The 23,690-nt window shown below is 39.3% G+C and overlaps 1 protein-coding gene across 1 annotated transcript; it reads right to left on the bottom strand.

The window, feature by feature from the left end:
* Nucleotides 1–2,405: 2,405 nt before the first annotated feature.
* Nucleotides 2,406–17,763, bottom strand: pou2af2 (POU class 2 homeobox associating factor 2). Its single transcript, XM_080024988.1, has 5 exons — nt 17,624–17,763; nt 16,492–16,592; nt 7,019–7,058; nt 6,062–6,369; nt 2,406–2,874 (listed from the first exon to the last, which is right to left on the bottom strand). Exons 1-5 carry the CDS (start codon nt 17,631–17,633, stop codon nt 2,431–2,433), a joined length of 903 nt encoding a protein of 300 aa, XP_079881114.1. The 5' UTR covers nt 17,634–17,763; the 3' UTR covers nt 2,406–2,430.
* Between the last annotated feature and the right edge of the window lie 5,927 nt (nt 17,764–23,690).

Genomic DNA, 23,690 nt, shown 5'->3' on the forward strand with positions numbered 1-23,690 from the left:
AACAAAGTGCAGTTTGTCTGGTTGATAGAGTAGTAGGCTATGTCTTAAAGGTTTTTGGGTTACACATGATTTTAACATCCATTTTTAGCCCTTACCACTTCTCATATGACACGCAACTGGTGTGTTGACAGTGCATGATATCACTAGTTTAAACATATTTCTAAACTGTTTTAAACGTTCATGTGTCTGTATAAACACATTTTGAGATTGTTTTTCTATTTTGTTTTCATAACATGTCTTCTTTCGAGTATAAATAAAAGGTCCAAAATGTACACTTAGGTGTTTTTAAACCTTGTCTGTTTGCATCTGTGTATTTCTCCTACCCAACCATATTTAACAGCCATTATATCAATATTAGTACTCAATACTTCTAAAGCACTTAGGCTACTGTACACTAACTTAACTTTCAATAACAATTCTTAGCACTATTCTGAAAGTAGAAGGCTTTTTTCATATGTTGTGAAATGTGAATGTGTGTTTATGATATATTTGTGCAGAAACATTTTTTTTAAGGCATGTACATAGTATTCTTGGATTTATAAAATTATCAAAAGCTGTATCCAAAATCTGTTCTGTAACAGCTTTGGACTCTTATATGTTGTAACAATGAAATAAAGGTTTTAACTCTGGCTTTATCCAACATCTATATTTTTTTGTTTTTTAAAGAGATGCATGATTATTCATACTTAGTTAGATGTTGACAATTGTTTTGACTTTTGTGGTGGACTTTTGGTGGCTTTTGCATATAGTCACCTGCAGTGGCCTTAACACATTGCATTTTAAACTGTTAACAGCCACTGTATACGTAGGTATTGTCTGATTTGTAAATCATAAGAATCTAATTCAAATTACAATATTATAAATATTTGTATTAAAGTGAAGTTATTAAAGAAAGCAGAACTGTTTCCTTTCATTCTCCCACACAAGGTATGTTATATCACATGAGACGTCTGGAGAAATATCCCCATCACACTTTTCAGAATCTCGAATGTTTTTTTTTGTTTTTAAGATATTTTTTTGGCATTTTTCATGCTTTATTTGACAGTGTGAAGCGACAGAGGTGAAATGGGGCAGAGAGGGGAATGACATGCAGAGAACGACCACGGGCGGAAATCGAGCCCGGGTCTGCTGCTGGGCCCGGCCCGGGGGGGGAGGGGGGGAGGGGGGCGGACGGACGGACGCCCTACCAACTGAGCTAAGGGCGCCCCAGAATCTCGAATGTTTGACTATATTTACATCCGACTAGCTTTCAACAATTTTCAGGCAACAGCGTTGCCTGAAAATAAAAATAACATTTAAGACCTATACAGCAGATTTAGGGCATGGATGCTTGTCTTTATTGTTTTTAGTTATTGTCAAAATAAATATCCCAAAGATCAGCCTCACATAATTAAAAAACAAACTATACACAAATGTTATTTTCACCTAAACACAAATATGTGGACAGGGATAATGTACAATCTCAACCCGTGCCTCCTGGCTACTGCACAAGTACCAAGATGCAAGTACTCCATGTCAGTTGAACAGGTCTTTAGAATGTAACATGTTCCCATAGTTTTTTTCTTTCTTTTTTACAGCCAGCACAAGTCATTTTAATATAAACAATGGCCTCATTCTGTTAACTTTAAGGCATTTTAAATTATTTGCTTGTTGTTCAGTGTTGAGGCTTAGATTGTGTGTTATTTTCCACACAGAAGTCCACACTGATCACTCTTTATCATACAAATCAAACAAAATAAGACACATGTTTTTTTTCTTTTCTTAATCAAGTAGGAATGAAGGATCAGAACAGGCTGTATACTAGTAATAGAGGCACCTTGGTCAACATAGGCTACCTATAACACACACCTATACAACATATCAAAACACGCCCTGCGTTCCAATTCCCATAATTTCTGTATGTAGAAAAAGATTTAGGATGTCCCAATTCTTGTGGTCAGCTAGTTGCTCAGAATTACCCCGGATGCCCACAACAACCGGTCAAGATTTCTTCGTGTTGAAATTAGAATGCGATTCTGTCCCACAATCCAGTACGCAACGGAAGTGACTTGACATCAACGGAGCCTCTGTATGAAAACAACAAACGATGAGATGGATACATAAGCAAGAGGCAGGTTGATTGGCACAATGTTATGAAGAAATAAATAAGTATGAGTATGTCCCTATTGTAGCATACTGCATGCTAACTAGATTATTTTTATGATCTGCTGTAGTAGAATGTAGAGTAGAAAAAAGAAAGAGTATGCGACTTGGAACGCAGCCCATACGACTTCTCTCTCTGTAAATGCACTGCAGTTGTCTCATTGACAAAACACTTGAACCCTGTTTCTCTTTAAATATCAAGTGCTTGTTTGTGTTCTTCGTTTAAATGTCTGTGAACACCTTTCTTTCCTACACATTTTCAACTTCCGGCCTGTCATGTAAGTAGAGTCAGTAGGCCCTCCGGATCTCGTAGGGCGACCAGGCGCTCACTCCGTCCTCTTTAGCCCAACAGGAGTGAGCCTCGCCCCCTGCCACCTCTTCGTCTGCCACCATCTTGGCCATCAGGTCTCCCACGGTGCCAGTCATGTACGGGGGGCATGGGAATGAACCTGAGGAGGGCAGTGCGTAGGAGCCTCCACCGCTGCTGGTGGTTAAGGGGTGGTAGTGGGTAGCATCCTCCAGGGCATGCAGGGTGTAGGGCTGACCGGAGGGCCCCATGGAGGAGCCTCGGCTGGGGGAGCTGCGGTGGTACTGTGAGGGGCTCCCTGGAGGCTCCGGGCTGGGCATGGAGGAGGCCGGCACGCTGACCACAGAGGCCAGGCCGCCGTCCGCACACAGAGAATCCACCTGGCTCACCGGCTCTGGAACTACCGACTGCTCCCATGAGTCTCTCTAAAAAGGGCAAGCAAGGCAAGAGAGAAGAGGAGTATGATGTGTCATTTGTTCATGTATTTCAGCTGAAGCAGAGGTGTAATGTAACTAAGTACATTTACTGCAGTAGGCCTGCTATACTTAAAGGTGGGGTTAGCAAGTCTGGAGAATGTTTGTTCACCAAACAAATTTTTTTTCAAATGAGTGAATATCTCTTCACGATCTGCTTCCGTGATTGCGCTGAAAGGAAAGCTGGTGTTAATACCCAGCCTAAAGGCTTTGTAAATGGGCATGTTTACGTGCTATGGTGGGCCCCCTTTGTTTACATTCCCTTTGTTCACATACCAGTTTACAGAGCTTAGGCTATTTATTAACACCAGATTTATTTTCAGCATGCTCACAGTACGGACAGGAAGCAGATTTTGGAGGTGGATAGTTTGTGAATTTGTTTGAATTGATGGACTGAACCAACAGTGTTGCAGTCCCTAACCCCCCCACTGTAATAAGGTGTTCAAGGTGTTAGTTTCTATTTAAATATTGTTTATATAATAATAATAATAATAATAATAATAATAATAATAATAATAATAATAATAATAATAATAATAATAACGACTGAACCGAGAAAATATATGTTAGTAAATAAAATGCTGGCAATAAATCAGGCTTATAGACATACTCAACATGTGTGTTGTTGTGTTCAACAGGGTCATTAATCAACGGGTAGAGCCCGGACCTGTCAAACACTATCTCTATCTCTAGACTAATGTCTGCGGTTTGTCACAAAACAAATAAAAGAAGTGTTCATTGTGCACTATGCAGGCATCTTGTTGTCCACATTCTACTAACGCAGCACTCTGTCTCACTCTACCAAAGCTGGGAGGATGCGTTTATACACATAGTTTATAGACAACTAAACCAAATACCAAACATTGTTTTATTTCAGTTTATGTACAAAGAGGAATATATGCCACCAAAACCTGAAATTTCCCACAGATAAGAGGTGTAGGCCTATACTGATCTGCAATTGGACATGAAGAAATCCACTTTTCTTGAAGTACTTTGACTAGAAGTGAGCTAAGATAACCCTCAGAGGTCTTATTAGTCCATTAGAAATGAATAGGATGTTACTAACTCACAATTTCAAGGCTGTTTTTGTGAAACTATTAAGTGTTGTGCTGTGGACCAACGTAGCTAATACACATTTCCCTGTGAGATAGGGCAACCCTTATTCGGTCCAAGAATGTATTCAAACACTTAATCTGGAGAAAATATGAAACCTCAGCTGTTTGAGTTAGAGAAATCCAATTGATGTATACAAATGATACATATTTTTTCTGTTTAAAATGTCCCCCTGGACAGTGACAGTTTTCATGCTGAAGGACATTCAGCACAAATATTCTTCTCGCTTACTTAACTCGAGGTGAAGTACTTTTTGTTAAAATCAGTGAACGTTTCTTCACGATCCACTACCTTTCCGTACTGGGGTAGTTTGTGTGTGAAAATCAGGTGTTAGTACACAGCCTAAACTTGGCAAACTGGTGTGTAAACAAAGGGTATGTAAACAAAGGGGGCCCTATCAAGCAACATTCCCGTTTACAGAGCCTAGGATGTGTATTACAGTTTTTTTGCTTTGGTGCTTTTTTCAGATCAGAATGAAAATTCTCGTAACTATTAGTTCAACCTCCGCAACATTTAGTCATTTGAGCACATCATAGTAGCAATTTCTCCTTCCTCTGAACAAATTGCAAATGCTTTTGGACATGTATCAGTTGCTTTCATACAATTCTCTGCTGTTTTATAATATTGTCATTTGCTTATGTCATGTCAGTCAAAATGAACTATACTTATGGATGCTGAATAGTCGTTCCCAATAAAACTAATAGTCTTCATTTCATTGCTTGAGTCATTACATACAAAATTGTTGAACTAGTTATCAAATTCTGTCAAGCTAATTTTATACCTTTTCTTTATCATAGATACTTTCCTCGCTGCATTGCAAGGGATAATATCCGTTGTAATGTAGATGAAAATATGTGGCCAGACAGACAGGAACGTCTGGATGTGCCAGAATGATTTACCTATATATGTTCAGTTACAATATGTCCTGTTATATTGTTCACATTTGTGCACAGCTCTACCAAAAGGATGTTTTTTCATGTTTGTTCTAAATAAGTGACTGAAGTGTATTTTTCTTTTGCACAATGCTGTAGAATTGCAAAGAGCATATACAGTAAAAATGTGAAACATACGTATTCAGTGTCTTGTACTCACTTACTCCCCTAACTACAGCAATGTGTAACTTTACTGTAGTTTTCAAATGGCTGTACAAGTAGTGTATAGTGCTGTCTTGAGCATATTCAGGTAGTGTCACCGAGTTCTGACCTTTTTTTTGCATTGGAAAACACTGAGAGAATAAACTGTCATAATGAAAACATGACAAAGCCATTTGACTATCTTGTTCATAAACGATGGTGTCAAGACTTTCCATTTTCATGACACTGGCAGTTTCATTGACATGAATACTTGCTTTTGAGGAATAGACTGTCCATTTTGAGCAAGTGACGTACTTTTGCAGGTTATCCACTAGGTTTTGCAGTTTGCACTAATTGTTTTGAGAAATGCACTAACTGCTGTGCAAATGTTAATATTGATGTGAGAAAAGCACCAAAGCAACTGAGAAAAACTGTAACACTGTATTTATTTTCAGCGCGCACACACACACACACACAGTATGGACAGGTAGCATCTCGTGAGGAATTATCCACTGATTTTGACAAAAAGTTCTTTTGACAACAAGCGTTGTCCAGAATCACTGACTCCACCTTTAAACTTATTTTAGATGGCCTTGTGATTTACTAAACCCACTAGTCATTTGCATTCAGGCTATCTATTCTTAGTCTGCACATTGGTATGCCCTTGTTTTGTATTAATTTCTTCAGTTTACTGCATATTGCACATATTGTAAATAACGTTCTTCATATTTCACATTTCAATTGATGTAGTTTGGTTTTGCCTTACTTCTCTTTGCACTATTTAGAATTCATTTATTGTATATATTTCTTATCTCATTGTATCCTTTTGTACTTATTGCACTGTGGGTCGAAGAGAAAGGTATTTTCTATTCCCCTGTATGTCTGGCACATATTGCAGAAATTGACAATAGAAGTTGACTCGACTTGAGAGGTAGAGCTACAGTAAATCCTACCAGGAACAAATGCGAGGACTCTCCGCCGAAGGGAGGCAGCAGGGAGGAGAGGGCCGAGGAGGGCAGGAAGGAGCCTCCCGAGCTGGAGAAGGCGGCGGTGGCGCTGCGGTAATCACCAAAGGTTTCTGGGTAATAACTGTCGATGAGGCTGGAGTAGCTGCTCATGGCGGAGGGGTCACAGCCCAGAGGCTTACCGCCCAGCGAGGACGAGTACACGTCCGGGGAATACTGCTTGGTGGAGCCGCAGTAGTCCGAGTCTGAGATGAAGGGGCGCCGCATGCCGTAGTAGCCGGGCAGCATGTGAGAGCCTGAGGGTAGGGGGGGGGGGGGGGGGGGGACAATGAGAAAATGCTTTTAGACTGGATGAATGGATGGATGGATGGATGGATGGATCATGGATAGATGGATGGATGGATGGATGGATGGATGGATGGATGGATGGATGGATGGATGGATGGATGGATGGATGGATGGATGGATGGATGGATGGATGGATGGATGGATGGATGGATAGATAGATAGATAGATAGATAGATAGATAGATAGATAGATAGATAGATAGATAGATAGATAGATAGATAGATAGATAGATAGATAGATAGATAGATAGATAGATAGATAGATAGATAGATAGATAGATAGATAGATAGATAGATAGATAGATAGATAGATAGATAGATAGATAGATAGATAGATAGATAGATAGATAGATAGATAGATAGATAGATAGATAGAGAGGGGGTGGGTTGACGGATGGATGGATAAATCTGTCTTTGGCCTCTCCCAATGAACACAAGTACCCATTTAACACCTAGCACAGCACAGTACTGTACTGTATGGGCTGCGATAATGCCATTAGTCCTCCTGTACTGCTCTCTCAAATATTGTTGAAATGATCCAAGTATGAAGTACACACTTGTGTGTGGTGCAACCCTTTGATATTGTTTTTGATCTCACCTGGCATCTGGACAAATGAAGGAGGAGTGGTGGATCCTCCCTAGGAAAGAGAGAGAGAGAGAGAAGGACGATTTGAAATAAGGCACGCAACCTGGATCACACTGGAATGACACATACTGTATACTGTAAGTGGGAAGCATATTTTGGGGAGTGAGAGGATATTAGACAATTATATATTATTATTTCTCACACATATTCTGGATTCTGCAACATTTAAGAACGAGCTGTATAGCAATGCATTCAACCGTTTGTTTAAATTTGCTTTATACACTTGATAACAACTTGTTGCTTGTCTGTTTTTTTCTGTGTGTGTAATGCACTTTCAGTTGGCAATCCCAATTTCGTTGTATAGGTGCCTGTACAATGACAATAAAGACTATCTTATCTTATCTTAACAAAGCCAGGATTGTAAATGAACAGTTGGCTGGACAGTTACTGTTGAGCATACTGTATATGTATGTCATACCGTTAATACACAGATTATAATTATATAAATTGGTATTGTGACAATATATTTTTATGTTTACATATAAAGCTTCTGCAACTGTTACTGTAATAATACATAGAACTTGCTATAGCATGTCTCCCATCCAAGTCTGGCATGCAAATGATAGGTCAAGCTCTCCCCCTATCATTTTAATGTTGCCTCCATCCACAACAAGATTGTCTAATTTGAATGAATAGCAGTGTGCCATTGATATTATTGTGGAAATAAAGAAACAAAGTGGAACATGACAAATAGTCCTTTACAGGCTGGGCTACAGAGGTAGTTGTAGCAATCCACACGGGAAGCAAGGGAAAAGCAACAACAAGGTATAACAGATCACAGGCCCTGGAATTAGCTTAATACCATAGAGGAAATGATATGAGAGAATAAAGTAATAGGCTATATTAATGTTTCCCCAACACGACAACGTATCAACGTCATACAGCTATGTCAAAGTTATAGTTACTGATTTGTCTGATGTATTTAATATACAGTAACTGTATGTTAACCTGTATGTTAACACCATGCATTGCAGCGGTTGCAGTGGACATTTACAATATCAACTAACACATCGTTTTGGGGCTCCTATCTAGCCAGTACAAAATAATTAATATTTTTTAAATAATCTGAGGATCTAGTCTTTAAGGGAGTTACTGTTAACAAGATAAACACTATTACATTTTTATTTTAGAAGGAGGAAAACTTATCACTATGTGGCTAAATGAAATGCAAAAAACATTGAATCTTGGGTGAGTTGTATCCTCTAAGGTTTTCATATGTTTTGTTTTATGCTAACATGTAATATGAAGAAATTAGTTAGCACAACTGTCAGATAAATGCAGTAGATTAAAATGTTCTGTATTCCCTCCTGAGATGTAGCAAAGATGTGTAAAGTACCAAAAAATTGAAGATGCTACAGGTATGCTACCTCAAAATTATACTTTAGCTGACTGACCTCGCTCTAAACTTTTGAAAATGAATGCTCAAATTCATGTAATGTGACTAACCACTGGTCTCTGGAAGGGAATAACAAGGAAACTGTGCTTTAGTAGGCCACACGTTTATCTCTTACTTTCCTATTTCCTGTTCCTCTCTGCATGACATCATCCCATATAGTGTGTGGGCTTGTTTCAGCTTTTATGATGTATGAGCTATTTAAACCCAACACTCCACATTTGCACACCCTCCACCATTTGATTACACAGGGATATTACAGTCGTTTTTAAAAGACATTTACAATAATTCAGCCTGACAACATAGTTTTTTTTAAATTCAGACAGCTCAATAGGAAATAAAAGGTAAACTATTAAAAGTGAGATGACAACAACAACTATAACTGGTAAAAAAGAACATGGGCATGTAGCGTGTGCCTCACCTGGAAGAGTGTCACATTTCCTTATTACTACAACATCGTGTTTCAGGAGAAAAATATCCTCAAGCACAATTCATGCTCTCATCTCTGCAAACCAGGTATACGAGTGCAATATTGTTCAAAACTGAATGAAGAAAAAAAACATATTTTTATTAAAAGAAAAAATGTGAAAAACTTAAGTCAGTTGAAAACCTTAAATGTTTACAAAATGACTTGGAAATCGAAATTGAACAAATCGTAGCACCAGAACTCATATTAGAATTTCAAAATGATGCTGTTGGAAGTTGTTGAAAAATGCAGGCTGAAGCTGATGAATGAGCCTGGTTTCATATTTGAAATTGTTGTAAAGCTATACAAGCAGTATCAACAAGTGTATCTATCATTATGTTTTTCTGAGCTGCATTTTGTTTTATCTACTCATACTTGATGATGGGATTAATATTTCCTTTCAAATTAATTTTTTCACCATATAATGTTATTATTTTTGCAAGCAACAAAATCAATAATGTATGCATCTGTATGTCTGTGTCTATTGTAAAAGCAGTTGGAGACGTTTGCAGACTCACAGAGATCACACACAGCAGAGGCACACACACACACACACACACACACACACACACACACACACACACACACACACACACACACACACAAACACACACACACACACACACAAACACACACACACACACACACACACACACACACACACACACAAACACACACAGACAGACAGGAGGGTTCGACAGGATAGGCTCTCTCGTTTGCATATTGCTAACATGAAAGAGTTGATATCAAGCCCGCGTTGGCCGGGAGGCAAGCAAATTTTGAGGGCAGAATTTGAATGTGATTTGCCAGTGCCAAGACTTCCTCATGTGGCCCAGGTACGGCTCAGTGCATCTCTGAAGGCTGTGTATGGAAATCAGCTTGCCCCGGGCTCGGGCTGTAGGGCAACGTGTGTGTGTGTGTGACATTATTTTACAGAAAAACATCCTTCCTATACAAAACATTCTTTATATTCTCATATTCTCACGGACTATGTTGTGTTGCCATCCACTTGTTGCCATTAAATGTTCTGAAGTTCCCCAAATACATTCATGCGAATAAAGCTGGTGAAAGTGCCTTTCCATCCAATGACTTTAAAGCGGATAGAAACCTGTGCGTTAGGACTTCACATTGGCTACTGTTTTGCGCTAGAAATTGGTAAATGGAATAGATTTCAGTCATTTCAAGGTGTCACACTGAATCACACAACATTCAAGCAAATATGTGTGAACAAAATTTGTTAGCCAAAATGTATGTTGTATTGTCTACCAAGAACTGATTCATATTGCACAAGTTGTAATAGTGCTCATCTGCCAGCTAATAGCCACATATCAAGTTATAATGAGACTACAACAACAATATCAAAACATCGCTATGATGCAGATAAACGTGAATGCCACACAACAACAGTGGTGGCCGTTTATCATTTATTTATGAAATAACCTTTCCATCAGGTTTGGCATAAGCCTTTTACTGATTAAGAGAAAATCCAATGAAAACGAATGTGCAAACTTTGTGTCGACATTCATGAAATTCAATCAAATTTTCCATAAAGTATTTTTCATTCCATATTACTAAATCCACACAAAAACTTGTAGATGGAAACATACTTTCTATCTGTTACAGTCATATGAAAAAGTTTGGGAACCCCTCTCAGCCGGCATTATAATTGACTCTGCTTTCACACAAAAAAGATAAAAGTGGTATGTCTTTCATTTACCAGGAACAGCTAAGTACTGGGATGTTTTCCAAACAAAGATTTTTTGAAAAGCAGTATTTAGTTGTATGAAATAAAATAAAATGTGAAAAACTGGCTGTGCAAAAATATGGGAACCCTTGTGGTCTTGCTGATTGTAATGCATGTAACAGCATGTAAAACTGAGGACTGTAAACACAAAATTGGTTGGATTATGTTGTTAAGCCTTGAACCTCATAAAGGTCTGTTTAATCATGATAAAAGGTATTTAAGGTGCCTAAATGCAAGTTCCACTTCTCTTTGACTCTCTGCAGAAGTGAGACAGAATGCGATCATCAAAACAGCTCCCAAAAGATCTTAAAAACAAAGATTATTCATTGTCATGGTTTAGCGGAAGGCTACAAGAAGCTTTCCCAAAGGTTTCAATTGTCAATTTCTACTGTAAGGAACATTGTCAGGGAATGGTAGGACACAGGCACAGTTGCAGTTAAACCCAGGTCTAGCAGACCAAGAAAAGTACAAGAGCGGCATATGCGGCGGATTGTGAGAATGGTTGCACACAACCCAAAGATCACCTCCAAAGACCTGCAAGAACATCTGGCTGCAGATTGTGTATCTGTACATGGTTCTACAATTCAGTGCAATTTTCACCAAAACATCTGTATGGCCGGGTAATGAGAAGGAAGCCCTTTCTGCGCCCACGCCACAGATACAGTTGCATGGAGTATGCAAAAGCTCATTTAGACAAGCCAGATTCATATTGGAAGAAAATGCTTTGGACTGATGAGACAAAAATTAAGTTATTTGGTCTTTATAAAAAGCAGATGTTTTGGTGCAAATTGCGCTGAATTGTTGAACGATGTACAGATACACAATCTGCAGCCAGATGTTCTTGCAGACCTTTGGAGGTGATCTGTGGGTTGTGTGCAACCATTCTCACAATCCTCCACCTATGCCGCTCCTGTTTTTTTCTTGGTCTGCCATGCCTGGGTTTAACTGCCACTAAGCCTGTGTCCTTCCATTTCCTGACAACGTTCCCTACAGTCGAAATTGACAATTGAAACCTTTGGGAAAGCTTCTTGTAGCCTTCCCCTAAACCATGACAATGAACAATCTTTGTTTTTCAGATCTTTTGGGAGCTGTTTTGATGATCCCATTCTGTCTCACTTCAGCAGAGAGTCAAAGAGAAGTGCAACTTGCATTTAGGCACCTAAAATACATTTTCTCATGATTAAACAGACATTTCTATGAGGTTCAAGGCTTAACAACATAATCCAACCAACTTTGCGTTTAAAGTCATCAGTTTTACATGCTGTTACAGGCATTACAATCAACAAAACCACAAGGGTTCCTATATTTTTGCACAGCCAGTTTTTCACATTTTATTTTATTTCATACAACCAAATACTGCTTTTCAAAAAATCTTTGTTTGGAAAACATCCCAGTACTTAGCTGTTCCTGGTAAATGAAAGACATACCACTTTTATCTTTTTTGTGTGAAAGCAGAGTCAATTATAATGCCGGCTGAGAGGGGTTCCCAAACTTTTTCATATGACTGTATGTGCTGATATATATAAAAAATAAAGTCTTTTTCCATTGTCATATTCAGTTTCTTATGTCTTTTTTTTGTAACCCAGCTGCATGTTTGGGCGACCTAACCTCAATAGGAGCGTTTTTCTAAATGATGTAAGTCTTTGTGTGTCTCTCTCCGTGTTCCAACATGAGCAGCCTGACTCTGTGGTCGGAGTTTTTGCTCTCCCACTCTCAATGGCCTTTTATTCCCAATGATAAAAGGCGCCATTAGCTAAACAGAAGGCGTGGGACAGCTTTAGTAACTGTGTTTCTGTGCATGGCTACTTCATATGTCCTTTATAAACATACGAGTAAACATTGCATTGAAAAGGTGCTGAATTGCAGGTCGAATACCCACATATGCAACCCAGGTGATGGGAATATGGCGTACAAATACAGCTCTCAATTTATATAGGAGAATTTCAAGTTACCTTATAATAAATTGGATGTTATATTGCCTTTGAATTTGACTAAATGTAACATTTTACAAACTATAAGGGGCAGCTAGAAGACAACGGTAAGTGTTGAAACACAGTGTAACAGTAGATCAATAAATCAACTTTGAGTTTCTATATAAATACAATGTATTATTATTATTATTATTATTATTATTATTATTATTATTATTATTATTATTGTTATTATTATTAGAACAGTCATAATTACAGTGAACTGAGAATGTCATTGGAAATATGGTGGAGTAAGCGATTCTAGAGGATCTTTGTCGTCAAAATCAGTGAATATCTCCTCACGATCCGCCACCTGTCCGTACTGTGTGTGTGTGTGTGTGTGTGTGTGTGTGTGTGTGTGTGTGTGTGCTGAAAAAAATCTGGTGTTAATACAGAGTCTAGGCTCTGTAAACGGGCATGGTGCTATCCAAGGTGGGCCCCTTTTCTTTACACACCAGTTTACAGAGCCTAGGCTGTGCAATAACAGTTTATTTTTCAGAGCACACACACATCACGGATAGGTGGCAGATCATTCACTGATTTTGACAAGAAAGTGGTGACAAAATCTTGCTTTAATGTTGGGGTTCTTTGTCGCTTTAAGTGTGGTAGTTTGACATTCAAATTACAGTATAGGTGCAAATTCAACTTGTGTCTTTCCTTCTGCATCATTAAGAGAAGCATTCAGCATTTGGACTTGTGGTTACAGCCGTTAGAGAGCTTGTTATTTAAATGACAGAGAGAAACAAAAGCAGGAGTGGGCCCTATGAACTGTTGGTAATGTCTCTGTGGACTCTTGTCTCCTCAGTAAACTGCTGTCTCCATATGCATTAAAGTCTGGATTATGTTGTCTGCTTTTACATCAATCATGTCTGGCTTAATTAGATATTGTATTGTTGAAAATTTGAGTAAACGGATGACAAAAAATAAAAAAAAAATAAAAAAAATGTTGTGTGATCTTATTAATTGCTTAGATGTTCTGGAAGCAGATTAAACAGTGAAACAAAACTAATGACGTTATTCTTTGCCTGTATCAAAACATTTTTTTTTCATAATTACTCTCTACTGTACGTGGGACCAAGGATACTTTCACACAGGGCAGCTTTGTCACTCACATGATGTTTTTTTTGTTTATTGTACAGAAGTAATATAATTTATGTAATTGTAGTGTTTGGGTAAATACAAATAAAGTTAAATAACCCATATCAGGCTTTGGATGCACATACTTGTAATGTCTTGTTTCCACCAAGTAGAGCGGGTCAGAGCAGATCAAAGCGGGACAGCTCACTTTTAAGAATCTGGTGTTTCCACCGCCGACCCTACCCTTACTGGTAGGGCGGGGTTTAGGCTGGACGGCGATAGCCGCCGCCAGAATGTTGGTCAAAGTATCAGGCTGTGGAACAACTGTGGTCAAGCCAGCGGTCTCTCGTTTTTGCTTGGCAGAACTGGCCGCTTATATATTTATTCCCTCCATGTTGTGAGCTTATTATGCCGGTAAATTTATGCACAGAGACGGCTCTGTGCAAGCCGACAGAGACAGTAAGCGAACAGCGCTGGCCGTGGCAGCTACATGCTAACAATGGTGACATCATAGCAGCGGGACACAGTGTGGCCTTTATAGGTCCGTGAGTGTAGCCCACTGATTTATTTAATGAAGAGGAAAAACACCACACAAAAAACAGAGTACTGTGCATAATTTTTTCGCTAAACACAAGACTCTCTTCACTCTTCCTGAGATGAATACCATGGTGAATACACACAGCAATTTAATGCAGAAATTATTCTTTCAAACAATCAACGGACGGCAGTGTGTAGCTCCACCTTTTCGTCACTCTTTCAGACGGCTGGTACCCCAAAGAGCGCTTAGAGCGGTAAGGCGTGTTTATTTCCGGACCCTACCTAACTTTTGGCAAATAAAAAGCCAAAATAAGCGGACTGAGCCGATCCGGACCGACCCGCTCTGCTCGGTGGAAACGAGGCATGAGCAGCTCCCATTTACAGGACTCCTCTGTTGGGGTACCAGCCGCCTGAAAGGGTGCCGAAAAGTTGTTCCATGGCCCGATATTCTGGTGGTGGCTATCACCGTCCAGCCTTAACCCACCCTACCACAAGGGTAAGGTCGGCGTTGGAAACACCACCAGATTTAGTGTAAGCGAGCTGTCCCACCGACCCCGCTCTGCTCAGTGGAAACAAGACAATACATTGGTTGTTGCTTTTGGTCTGGTCAATGACAATTTGATGACCATTCCAATAATAGAGAACTCTGCCTAAAGAATCCTTTCAGGTACAGTTTGTAACAAATAATGTAGCTGAACTCAGTAACTTGACATGTTAAATTGCCAAATCTACATGGTATAATAACACTGACTGACTTGCTATAGCTCAAAGTTGCCAGTTAGTCACCTGCACCTTGAAACTGTGAAGCATTTGTTTTGCTTTGCCAACTGAAGCTAATCTCAACCACATGTATATTTAATTTTTCTTTCTTTCATCTATAGCCACAAAGTTTGTATTTATTATTAAACTTAAATTGATCACCAGCACAGCCAAACAGTACTGTTGTCTTATTACTCATCATGACTGATTACTGTCTCATCCCTTATATCCCAGAGCCCATTGGTTGAGATATTTTTGGCAACTACGAGTTAAAAAAAAACACTTAAGTAAAGGGTCTGCGCTGGCAATTGTCATACATGTGCATTAATTGATATATATGCATGTGTTTAGTTCAGACAAGAACCACATTTGCCTGTTAAACTTCAAGTGCTGCACTGGAGATGGAAGATTATTTTCTGATCTTTAAAATCCCTTCTCTTTTGTCTGTGGTCACGCTAGTCATTAGCGTAGCAGCCTTGCATATCTATAGAGTGGACATGCCGATGCTAAAACAGAAAAGCAAACAGTGAACGCTGCCTGCCAGTCCTGTAAAAAGACCCTTTTGACAGGCGGTTTGTGGACAAAATGCAAAGCCTTGGTCTTGCTCATGCATGCAGACGTCTGATTTTACTCTGACTGCGTGAGTGTGTGTGAGAGAGAGAGAGAGAGAGAGTGTGTGTGTGTGTGTGTGTGTGTGTGTGTGTGAGAGAGAGAGAGTGGTGAGTGTTTCTGAGACAACAATAGGAAGGCTTGTCTGCGGCCCTGTACACAGCAGGAGGACAATGACTGGCTGGCAGGTGTGCGTGGATTTCAAACTTTGCATAGGCGTCCTCCTCCATTTGCCCCCTTGTCTAGTCTCCCCTGTCCACCCTAATGAATGAATTTAAAGTATGAAGAGAGAATATACCAGCACAGAATAAGTAAAGGGTCTATATAAAGTATGTGTGAGTGAGGCTTGATTTTTTTGGGAGATCGTGGCCATCACCAGTGCGAGCATTGTGTCAGTGTTCCTTTGTGAGGTCAGAATGGGACTATTTGTGGCTTTGTGTCCATGTCTCTCTCTCTCTCTCCACACACACACACACAGACGCACACACACACACACACACACACACACACACACACACACACACACACACACACAGGTACACACACACACACACACACACACACACACACACACACAGGTACACACACACACACACACACACGCAAACACACACACACACACCATTTACAGATTGACTTTTCAAGCGCTGTCAATGGATCAACCATGGATCGTTGGTTCACAAAAAAGCAAGCCAAAATGTAAACAAGGAGAGGAGATTTTTTTTTCGACCTCTTAATTGTTGTAGCACCAACAGTATGTCAACTGTGGTTACTGTTGTTTGCTTTGGGAGAAAAATGAAGTGGGGACAGACAGGGACGGGGGACACAAAAGAAAAATGTGGTTTAAGAGAGAGAGAGGTTTAGGCTTACACTGTATCTGGGCCCACTTGTCTGTCGCGATCGCTTCTCCGCCAGCAGGTCTTTGACAGTGTGCTTGACTCGAACACCTTGGTACACTCTCTTTGCATATTCTAAACAGAGCAAGCAGGGGGTGAAGAGTTAGGGAATCTGCATTTATGGAACATTTTAATACAAATCAGGGAAATGGTTTGACTAGTAGATTGGTTAACACAACCTCATACAAATATTTCATCCATCCCCCACAAATGTGTTGTTCATTTGAATGTTGTAACAGTTTCATTCATATAGGCGATTGACTCTTTGGGATTGTGTGTGTAAATGTCATGGAAATTGCCTTTGGTCTGGTCAATGCAAATGGAGCTGCTAAAAAATAAGGTAATTTGCTGCAAACCCACGCACCCGAAACCTCAGAATAAAAGGACGACTGGGGGTTTTGGAGAAAAAAAAGAGAGAAGAAATTTAAAAATATTACAAAATTATCATATACGGTTAAATCTCAAATGTGTGCTGGTGTGATTTGGGGACATTCCTGGTTAGCAGAAGCATAAACTCAATGAAAATGCAAACTTTATTATGCAAACGGAACTAGCATGCAAAAAACGTTATGTAAAAAAGATCCAAGCTTTTTGAATGGATATTTTAGATAAGCCCCATCCTCACCCCCCATTCTTGAAAATCGGAAATGTTCTTTTGACTTTGCACTTTGCGTTGCTACAAGGGCTCGATATTAAAACTATATTTCAAATATCATAACACTAATTTTAGTGAACTATGGAAAACACATGTGCTGATATCTTTCTGTTTCCTTACTACATTTGTCATATCATATTTGATATCACACATATTGCTGATTCCTAATTGACTCTTGATAGATTTAGTAAGCACACCACTAAATAAAGCCAGGATACAAATGACATTGCAACACACACATAGAAAACATATCCTACTAAATTCCCATGCCATCTCCAAAATAAAAGCACCACCTCAGATTAAACAAATTAAAAAACCGTCAGATGTTAAAAGGTGGAACAATTCTAATTTTGCTGCAGAATTCTATTTGACATTGCATGGAAATCCTTTACAGCATGTATAACAATAGTAATGACAGCAGCTTGCCTGTATATGAATGAATGTGTCTTACCTGAGTCCATGATGCTGGTGAGCGGTCTGACACACACAAAACACGTGCACACAACCCCACACACGTACACACACGTACACACACGTCAGCCTTCTCTGTTCTCCCTTGCTCTGCTTGTATTTGCCTACAGTAGCTAAATCCCAGTGTGCAGGACCATACTGAGTGGCGTGCCACAGTGGCTAGCTTTAACTAGGTTGTCAGGAGGGCAGGGACACATGGGAACATGCCACCTCACACACTGCAAGTCATGAAGGAGGCAGCTTTTTTCAAAATGACCTTTATCTATTTGTTTAAATGCAAATGTTTGGTAGGGACGTTTTTTAGACTATTTGCATCTGCAGTCCAGATTAGGGCTTGGAAGCAGGTTGTGAGCCTGGAAGAGAGAGGCAGCGTGTGACTCCTACCTGAGCTCTCTCGCCCATCATCCCAAAATTCTAAAGGATAAAATGTTGCTTAAGCATTTTGATTTGTAGCTGCAGGGGTTTTTGTTACAGCTGGTTTGTGGGCTACAGTCTGTTTTTCAGTTTCAGTTTGAGCATTGGCCAAACCAGACCAAAAGGGGCTGAAACACCAAATGACAGGTTGTCTTCTTGACTTGGCATGATACTTTATTGCGACTTAATCCACCATTTACGCACACTAAGAAGATTGATGAAAAGCTCATGAGTTATTTTCAAATTTCTTCAAATTATAATGATTTATTGGGGGAAACCAGGCAACTCCCTGTTAAATATAGCCATAATAGAATGATCCTTTTTTCATAACTACATTTTGTGACTATTCGTCTGCAAGATGGGTAGTCGAATCAGGCTCCTTCCATCAAATCTTCAAATATTCGGGGTCATACCTTTTATATATGTGCATATAAAATAAAACACTATATTTATTCATTTGTTTACTTAATTATGTTTATATTATTTTAACATAAAAGCAAACTTCTTAGATTGCTGTTAAGAAGACTTTGAGCAAACTTAACACAAATGAGTCCCATGAGGTAGGTTTATTTGCTTAACAATTTTTGCCTGGATAATGAAGCAACCCCACAGTATTTGGCCTTTCTATTTTGACTTCCTGTAGTTTAAGTTAAATAGCGTCAATGGAACATTTACATGACTTTCCCATACTGTGTGATGGTGGTGACATGATAAAGGACTAAAGCCTGGTTACACTTTGACACACATTATTTCATGATGACAGTGACACCAATGTGATAAAGTGGCTAAACAGTGGCCCTAAATATGCCTACTTGGATTTGCATGCAGTTTGGTGCGATACTTTTGAACAGAGATCTTAACACTGTTACAAATGTCACTAAGCTCATGCATGCTAAGTACACTCCCAGTTAAAAGCCTGCAAATGTTGCCTGTAGACATACAGTCAATGGATAAATGAGACGGTGATGTTAAAAAGTTCAACAAGAATGCATTGCAATCATTTACTAGAATTGCAGAACAGCCACACTTAGTTTGGATACACAATGGACAGCAAATTATACATATTACTCTATTTTGATGACATTGGGCTTCCTTACACATATGACAGACTTATTCCCAGTATGGCATCTGATGCCAGCGCACCAAAACACAAAGAACGGCAAGTGGTGACATATTGTCCTTTTGTACAAATACACTGAGGACATTTCAGGCTTAAACAATTGAATGTTAAACCAAAGCTGCGTTGCTACCATCCCAGTTTTGTGGTAGAACCTGTGCATTCACAGGTAAATAATAATGAGCAAACATTAAATAAAGCCAGCTTATATCTTTCTTTTGTATTTGACTAAGTGGCTGTGACACAAGAGGCAAAAGCACAAAGAAACACAAGTCTTTTGTTAGTACATTGAGTAAAATGAATTGGGCAAATTAAAAAGGTTGAATCAGCTACTGTGAGACACCCAGTGCTGTGTAAATGTTTACAGACATAGACCATAGATTGAATGCCTTCATATGGTCAGTTGATTTCCTTTTTGATTTTTTAAAAACTGTACAGGAAATCCTAATTGCGGTCCGCTGTGACGGTTTTTTTGTACGGCACCTGACTTGCTTGGAATAGACCCGGGCAATAAAACAATATGGTTTCAATACAAAAGATAAGCATGCAAAGTTTAGAATTTTAAAGCCCAAACCTCTGCATAATGCAAGAATAACTCCATCACAGCTCAGTGTGTTTGAATGACATAAGGGCTTGATATTTATTTTAAGAAATACAGCCGCCGCACCAGTGGCAGCCTGTTGCAGTATTTTTTATTATTTTCTTGTGTTAAAAATTTTCAGTTATAATACTGTATGTGGAGGATTTTTCATGCTGCTGCTGCATTTTCTTGACCTTGACAACAGCAAGCTGAGGTACCGTTTGCAAGGGACCTACTAATTGTTCTCTCCAAATCCACAAAGAATTGGTTGAGGTTGTAGAGGAGGGTCCTTCTCTGAGTGGCTATGATGAACAATGCTCATTGGAATGCACAAATCAAAGAGACAAAGAGGAATTTTTAAAGCTATCGTTCGTAGCTTATGTTGCCCCCATTAGGAATTATAAGTCATTACAAAAACACTGTATGCACATTTACATGAGGTATAAGCCTTCAGTGATTGCACATAGATTTCAGACCTTCTGCTGTACATCCAGGTTTTTTCTTAGCAGTGGAATCAACAACTGAAATCTTTCTTGGGCGCTTCTTTGGATTTTTCTGAGCTCCTGCGCCAGTGTAGGGGGGGCAACACCAGTTTGTAAATGCTGCTGCCATACTGAGAAATGCAGAGAGAGAGAGTTTTGTGGAGCTGACAGGCTTTATCAACTTTGTGTCAACTCGTCTGGCGACTGCTTGAATATAACCGACTTTCATTTATATGAAGAAGTTATCCACTATAGCTTTAAATGTTAATGAAATAGTAAACATTTTCCTGTGATGATTTTCCATAAATTAGCCATAACAACAGATTTTAACTTAGCTATAATTAATTTGCATACATAGAGTAACATTTTGCCTTACAATGCAAAATTGTACTTTAATCTTCTTATATTGATATAGTATAGCAGTATTGCTAATACTGACATGAGAAAAAACAGAATTTAACAAGAACTTTATTTACATTTTAGAATGGGGAAATTGAGGGGAATTTCGCAGGAATACCCAACACAGTGACTGCACAGTCTTTCCAAAAGACAGCGCCCCTTTGAGTGATGCCTGCTGTGAATTGAGAGAGCCGACTTCCTTGTCAATAGCAGTATTGTGGCTCAGTGCACTTTTTGTAACCAGGTGATTTTTTTTTATCAGTTAATGACTCAGAGATAAGAGAGATGCACAGCTCTGCTCTGCAACTGACACCTGGGACAGAAGAGGAAGAAAGAGACCTAGCTATGCCAGGGGAATCATGCCGTTCCAACACAAGCCTTATTTGACTTAATATGTCACATTTCTTTGTATTTGCTTTACTTTTTTATACTCTTCACTCAGCTTCCTTTGCCAAAATGGATCTCAGCACAAAAGTTCATCTCACATCCAAAATGCAATAATGCAACCAACGCACAGGCAGGCACGCACGCACGCACGCACGCACACACACACACACACACACACACACACACACAAACACACACACAAACGCACGCACGCTCACACACACACTCACACACACACACACACACACACACACTCACACACACACACACACACACACAGTCGTGTTTTCATCACCTCCGAGGACATTACATAGAATTACATTCATTTACCATTACCGCTACTTGCCTTACCCTTACCCTTACCCTTACCCTTACCCTTACCCTTACCCTTACCCTTACCCTTACCTTAACCTTAACCTTAACCCTAACCTAAGTCTACCCTTACCTTAAAACAAGTCTTCGCCCTAAAATGTAATTATTAACATTATTCCGACTTCCTTTTGGGGAAGAAATGGAAGTCCCACTCCCCACAATATCACTGTGTAAAAAAAAATTAAAAATAAAAATGTCCCCCACAACACACACACACACACACACACACACACACAACACAACACAACACAACTTGTGTACCCAAACACTCTTGAATGAAAGATTTTTCATTATATTTTGTCATTACACTGTTCTCTTTGTAAAATTATCTTTTATTTATTTAGCATAAAACAAGATTTCCTTAGCCTGCAACAAAAACTATTTGCTTCTTTATTCATAGGTTGAGCTTAACAATGTATGACACAGCAATCAATCTGAAATGCTGGAATATGCTTCAGTACACTTTATTATTTATTTGGCCAGTATTGCAGAGTAATAGCAGGAGCACTAAATTAAAATAAAGATATCCACTAAGGCAATAGGGAACTGCACATATTCACTATACATGCATGTACAGAAGAGTTAAACATATATATAAAAATACAGCAATGTTTCTGTACCCTTTCTTCTTCATTGGGCTTTATCAAGTTGTCATCCATGTGTAACACCTCCAGTCCACATATTCTCAATCTTGTTCCCAATCAAAATCAATCTATTTTCGCTATGTCGTGCAAGCCAGTGTTAGCTATAAATAAAAAGGGGATGTGAAGAGTGTATGAAAAACAGCGGTGATGTAGGCCTGTGTGAATTAATGGTTTTGGGATTTGGATTTGCATATGGAACCTTTTCAAACTCAGTCATCAGTGACTTTGGACTGATGACAACACTACTGCTGAAATTTGCCACAATATTTATTTTCCCATGGGGGAATAGTACAATAGGAGTGATGTGGAAATATGCAGTAAAGGGATGATACAAAGGAGTACACAGACCACTTCAAATATTAACATTTTATTTCCAGTCCTGAGTTTCAGTAGCCTGGAAATCCAGACCCTGATATCTTGAACGATAGAGGGTCTGGCCACGATCATTAGTAATTTCCAACTCAAGGGGCGGCTCCTACTCGTGCATTTCAAATGCCACTGCACGCAGTTGGATAGCACTACAACCAATCAGAGCGATGCACAAGGCGACGTAAGCCCCTTTCGTTTAGCGAACAGCTGTTAAACTGTTAAATTAAACGTTTGCCGTTGTCGGTCGGCAAAATAGAACATTCCACTTACTTGCTAATGAAAGATTTGAGTGCCGTCTTCCAAATCGTTAAGGGTCGAGGCCAAAGCTGTCTCAAACTCACACAACATATCCGCAGACATCTTTGATGTTTACTATCACACGGCTTCGACGTCGCATGCACGTCACTGTCGTCATCCGGTTACGTCCTCCCCAGAGTACCATATAAAGGGCTCTGGCTCGCCCATATGAGATAGAACCAATTGAAACCACCAGCCAGATTTCTGGCTTTCTTGATAAAGCTTCAACGGAGCGTGTCCAGACCAACACGCGCAGCAAATTTAATTCACCAGTGCCTAGTGGCAGGTCTGGGAATGCCAGGCTAGAGTTTCAGCACTGCAACACCACAAGAAGCACACTGCACCATTTGAAGAATGCCTTTTTTTGTTTCGCGAATGTTTTGTCACCATTTCACAAAACTGCACTTTTTGCCTGAAAGCATCGAAACAATCAAAAATACATACAGTAAGTTGAAAAATAATAACAGTTAAATTAGGAGGTGAAACTTGAATTGCACATCACATTAAGGGTACATGACAGCATGGCAGAAATTCATTGTATCCAAAGTTGAATGCTTGAAGTCAAATTTCACACAGTATTTCAAGATCCAAATATGCACATTTGCATCGAAACAGTAGCCTGGAAATCTATAGACCCACATCTAGGATGATGTAGGGTTTGATTTGTAGGTCCGACTATGCTCCAACGGATCGTGTCCAGACCAACAGGCTGAGCAAATTCAAATTTGCCAGCGGCTGGTCTGGAAATCCAGGCTAACTGGAAATCCAGACTCGATTTTAAACTGGTGAAAAAGGCTGATACAAGCCATGACATTAGGAGTGTATTGTGTTCATATAATATTGGCGGATGACTATTTGGGCTGGATTATGCCATAATTGTAAGTTATAGGACTAATGAACATAAAGCTCCAGTTGTTTAAGTATTTTACTATAGCACTGCATGTGCAGAATTGATGTATGCGATCATGCCACGTTTTATGATATTG

This window comes from Ammodytes marinus, assembly GCF_949987685.1.
Source record: "Ammodytes marinus genome assembly, chromosome: 3".
In the NCBI taxonomy this organism is placed as follows: Eukaryota; Metazoa; Chordata; class Actinopteri; order Uranoscopiformes; family Ammodytidae; genus Ammodytes; species Ammodytes marinus.

What these genes read in the sequence shown, in the direction of transcription:
- pou2af2 (XM_080024988.1), bottom strand. An exon ending in CAAGTGGGCCCAGATACAGT is followed by an intron (nt 7,059 to 16,491) that starts GTAAGCCTAAAC and finishes TCTCTTTCCTAG; the next exon opens with GGAGGATCCACCACTCCTCC. An exon ending in AGTCCTCGCATTTGTTCCTG is followed by an intron (nt 2,875 to 6,061) that starts GTAGGATTTACT and finishes TGCCCTTTTTAG; the next exon opens with AGAGACTCATGGGAGCAGTC.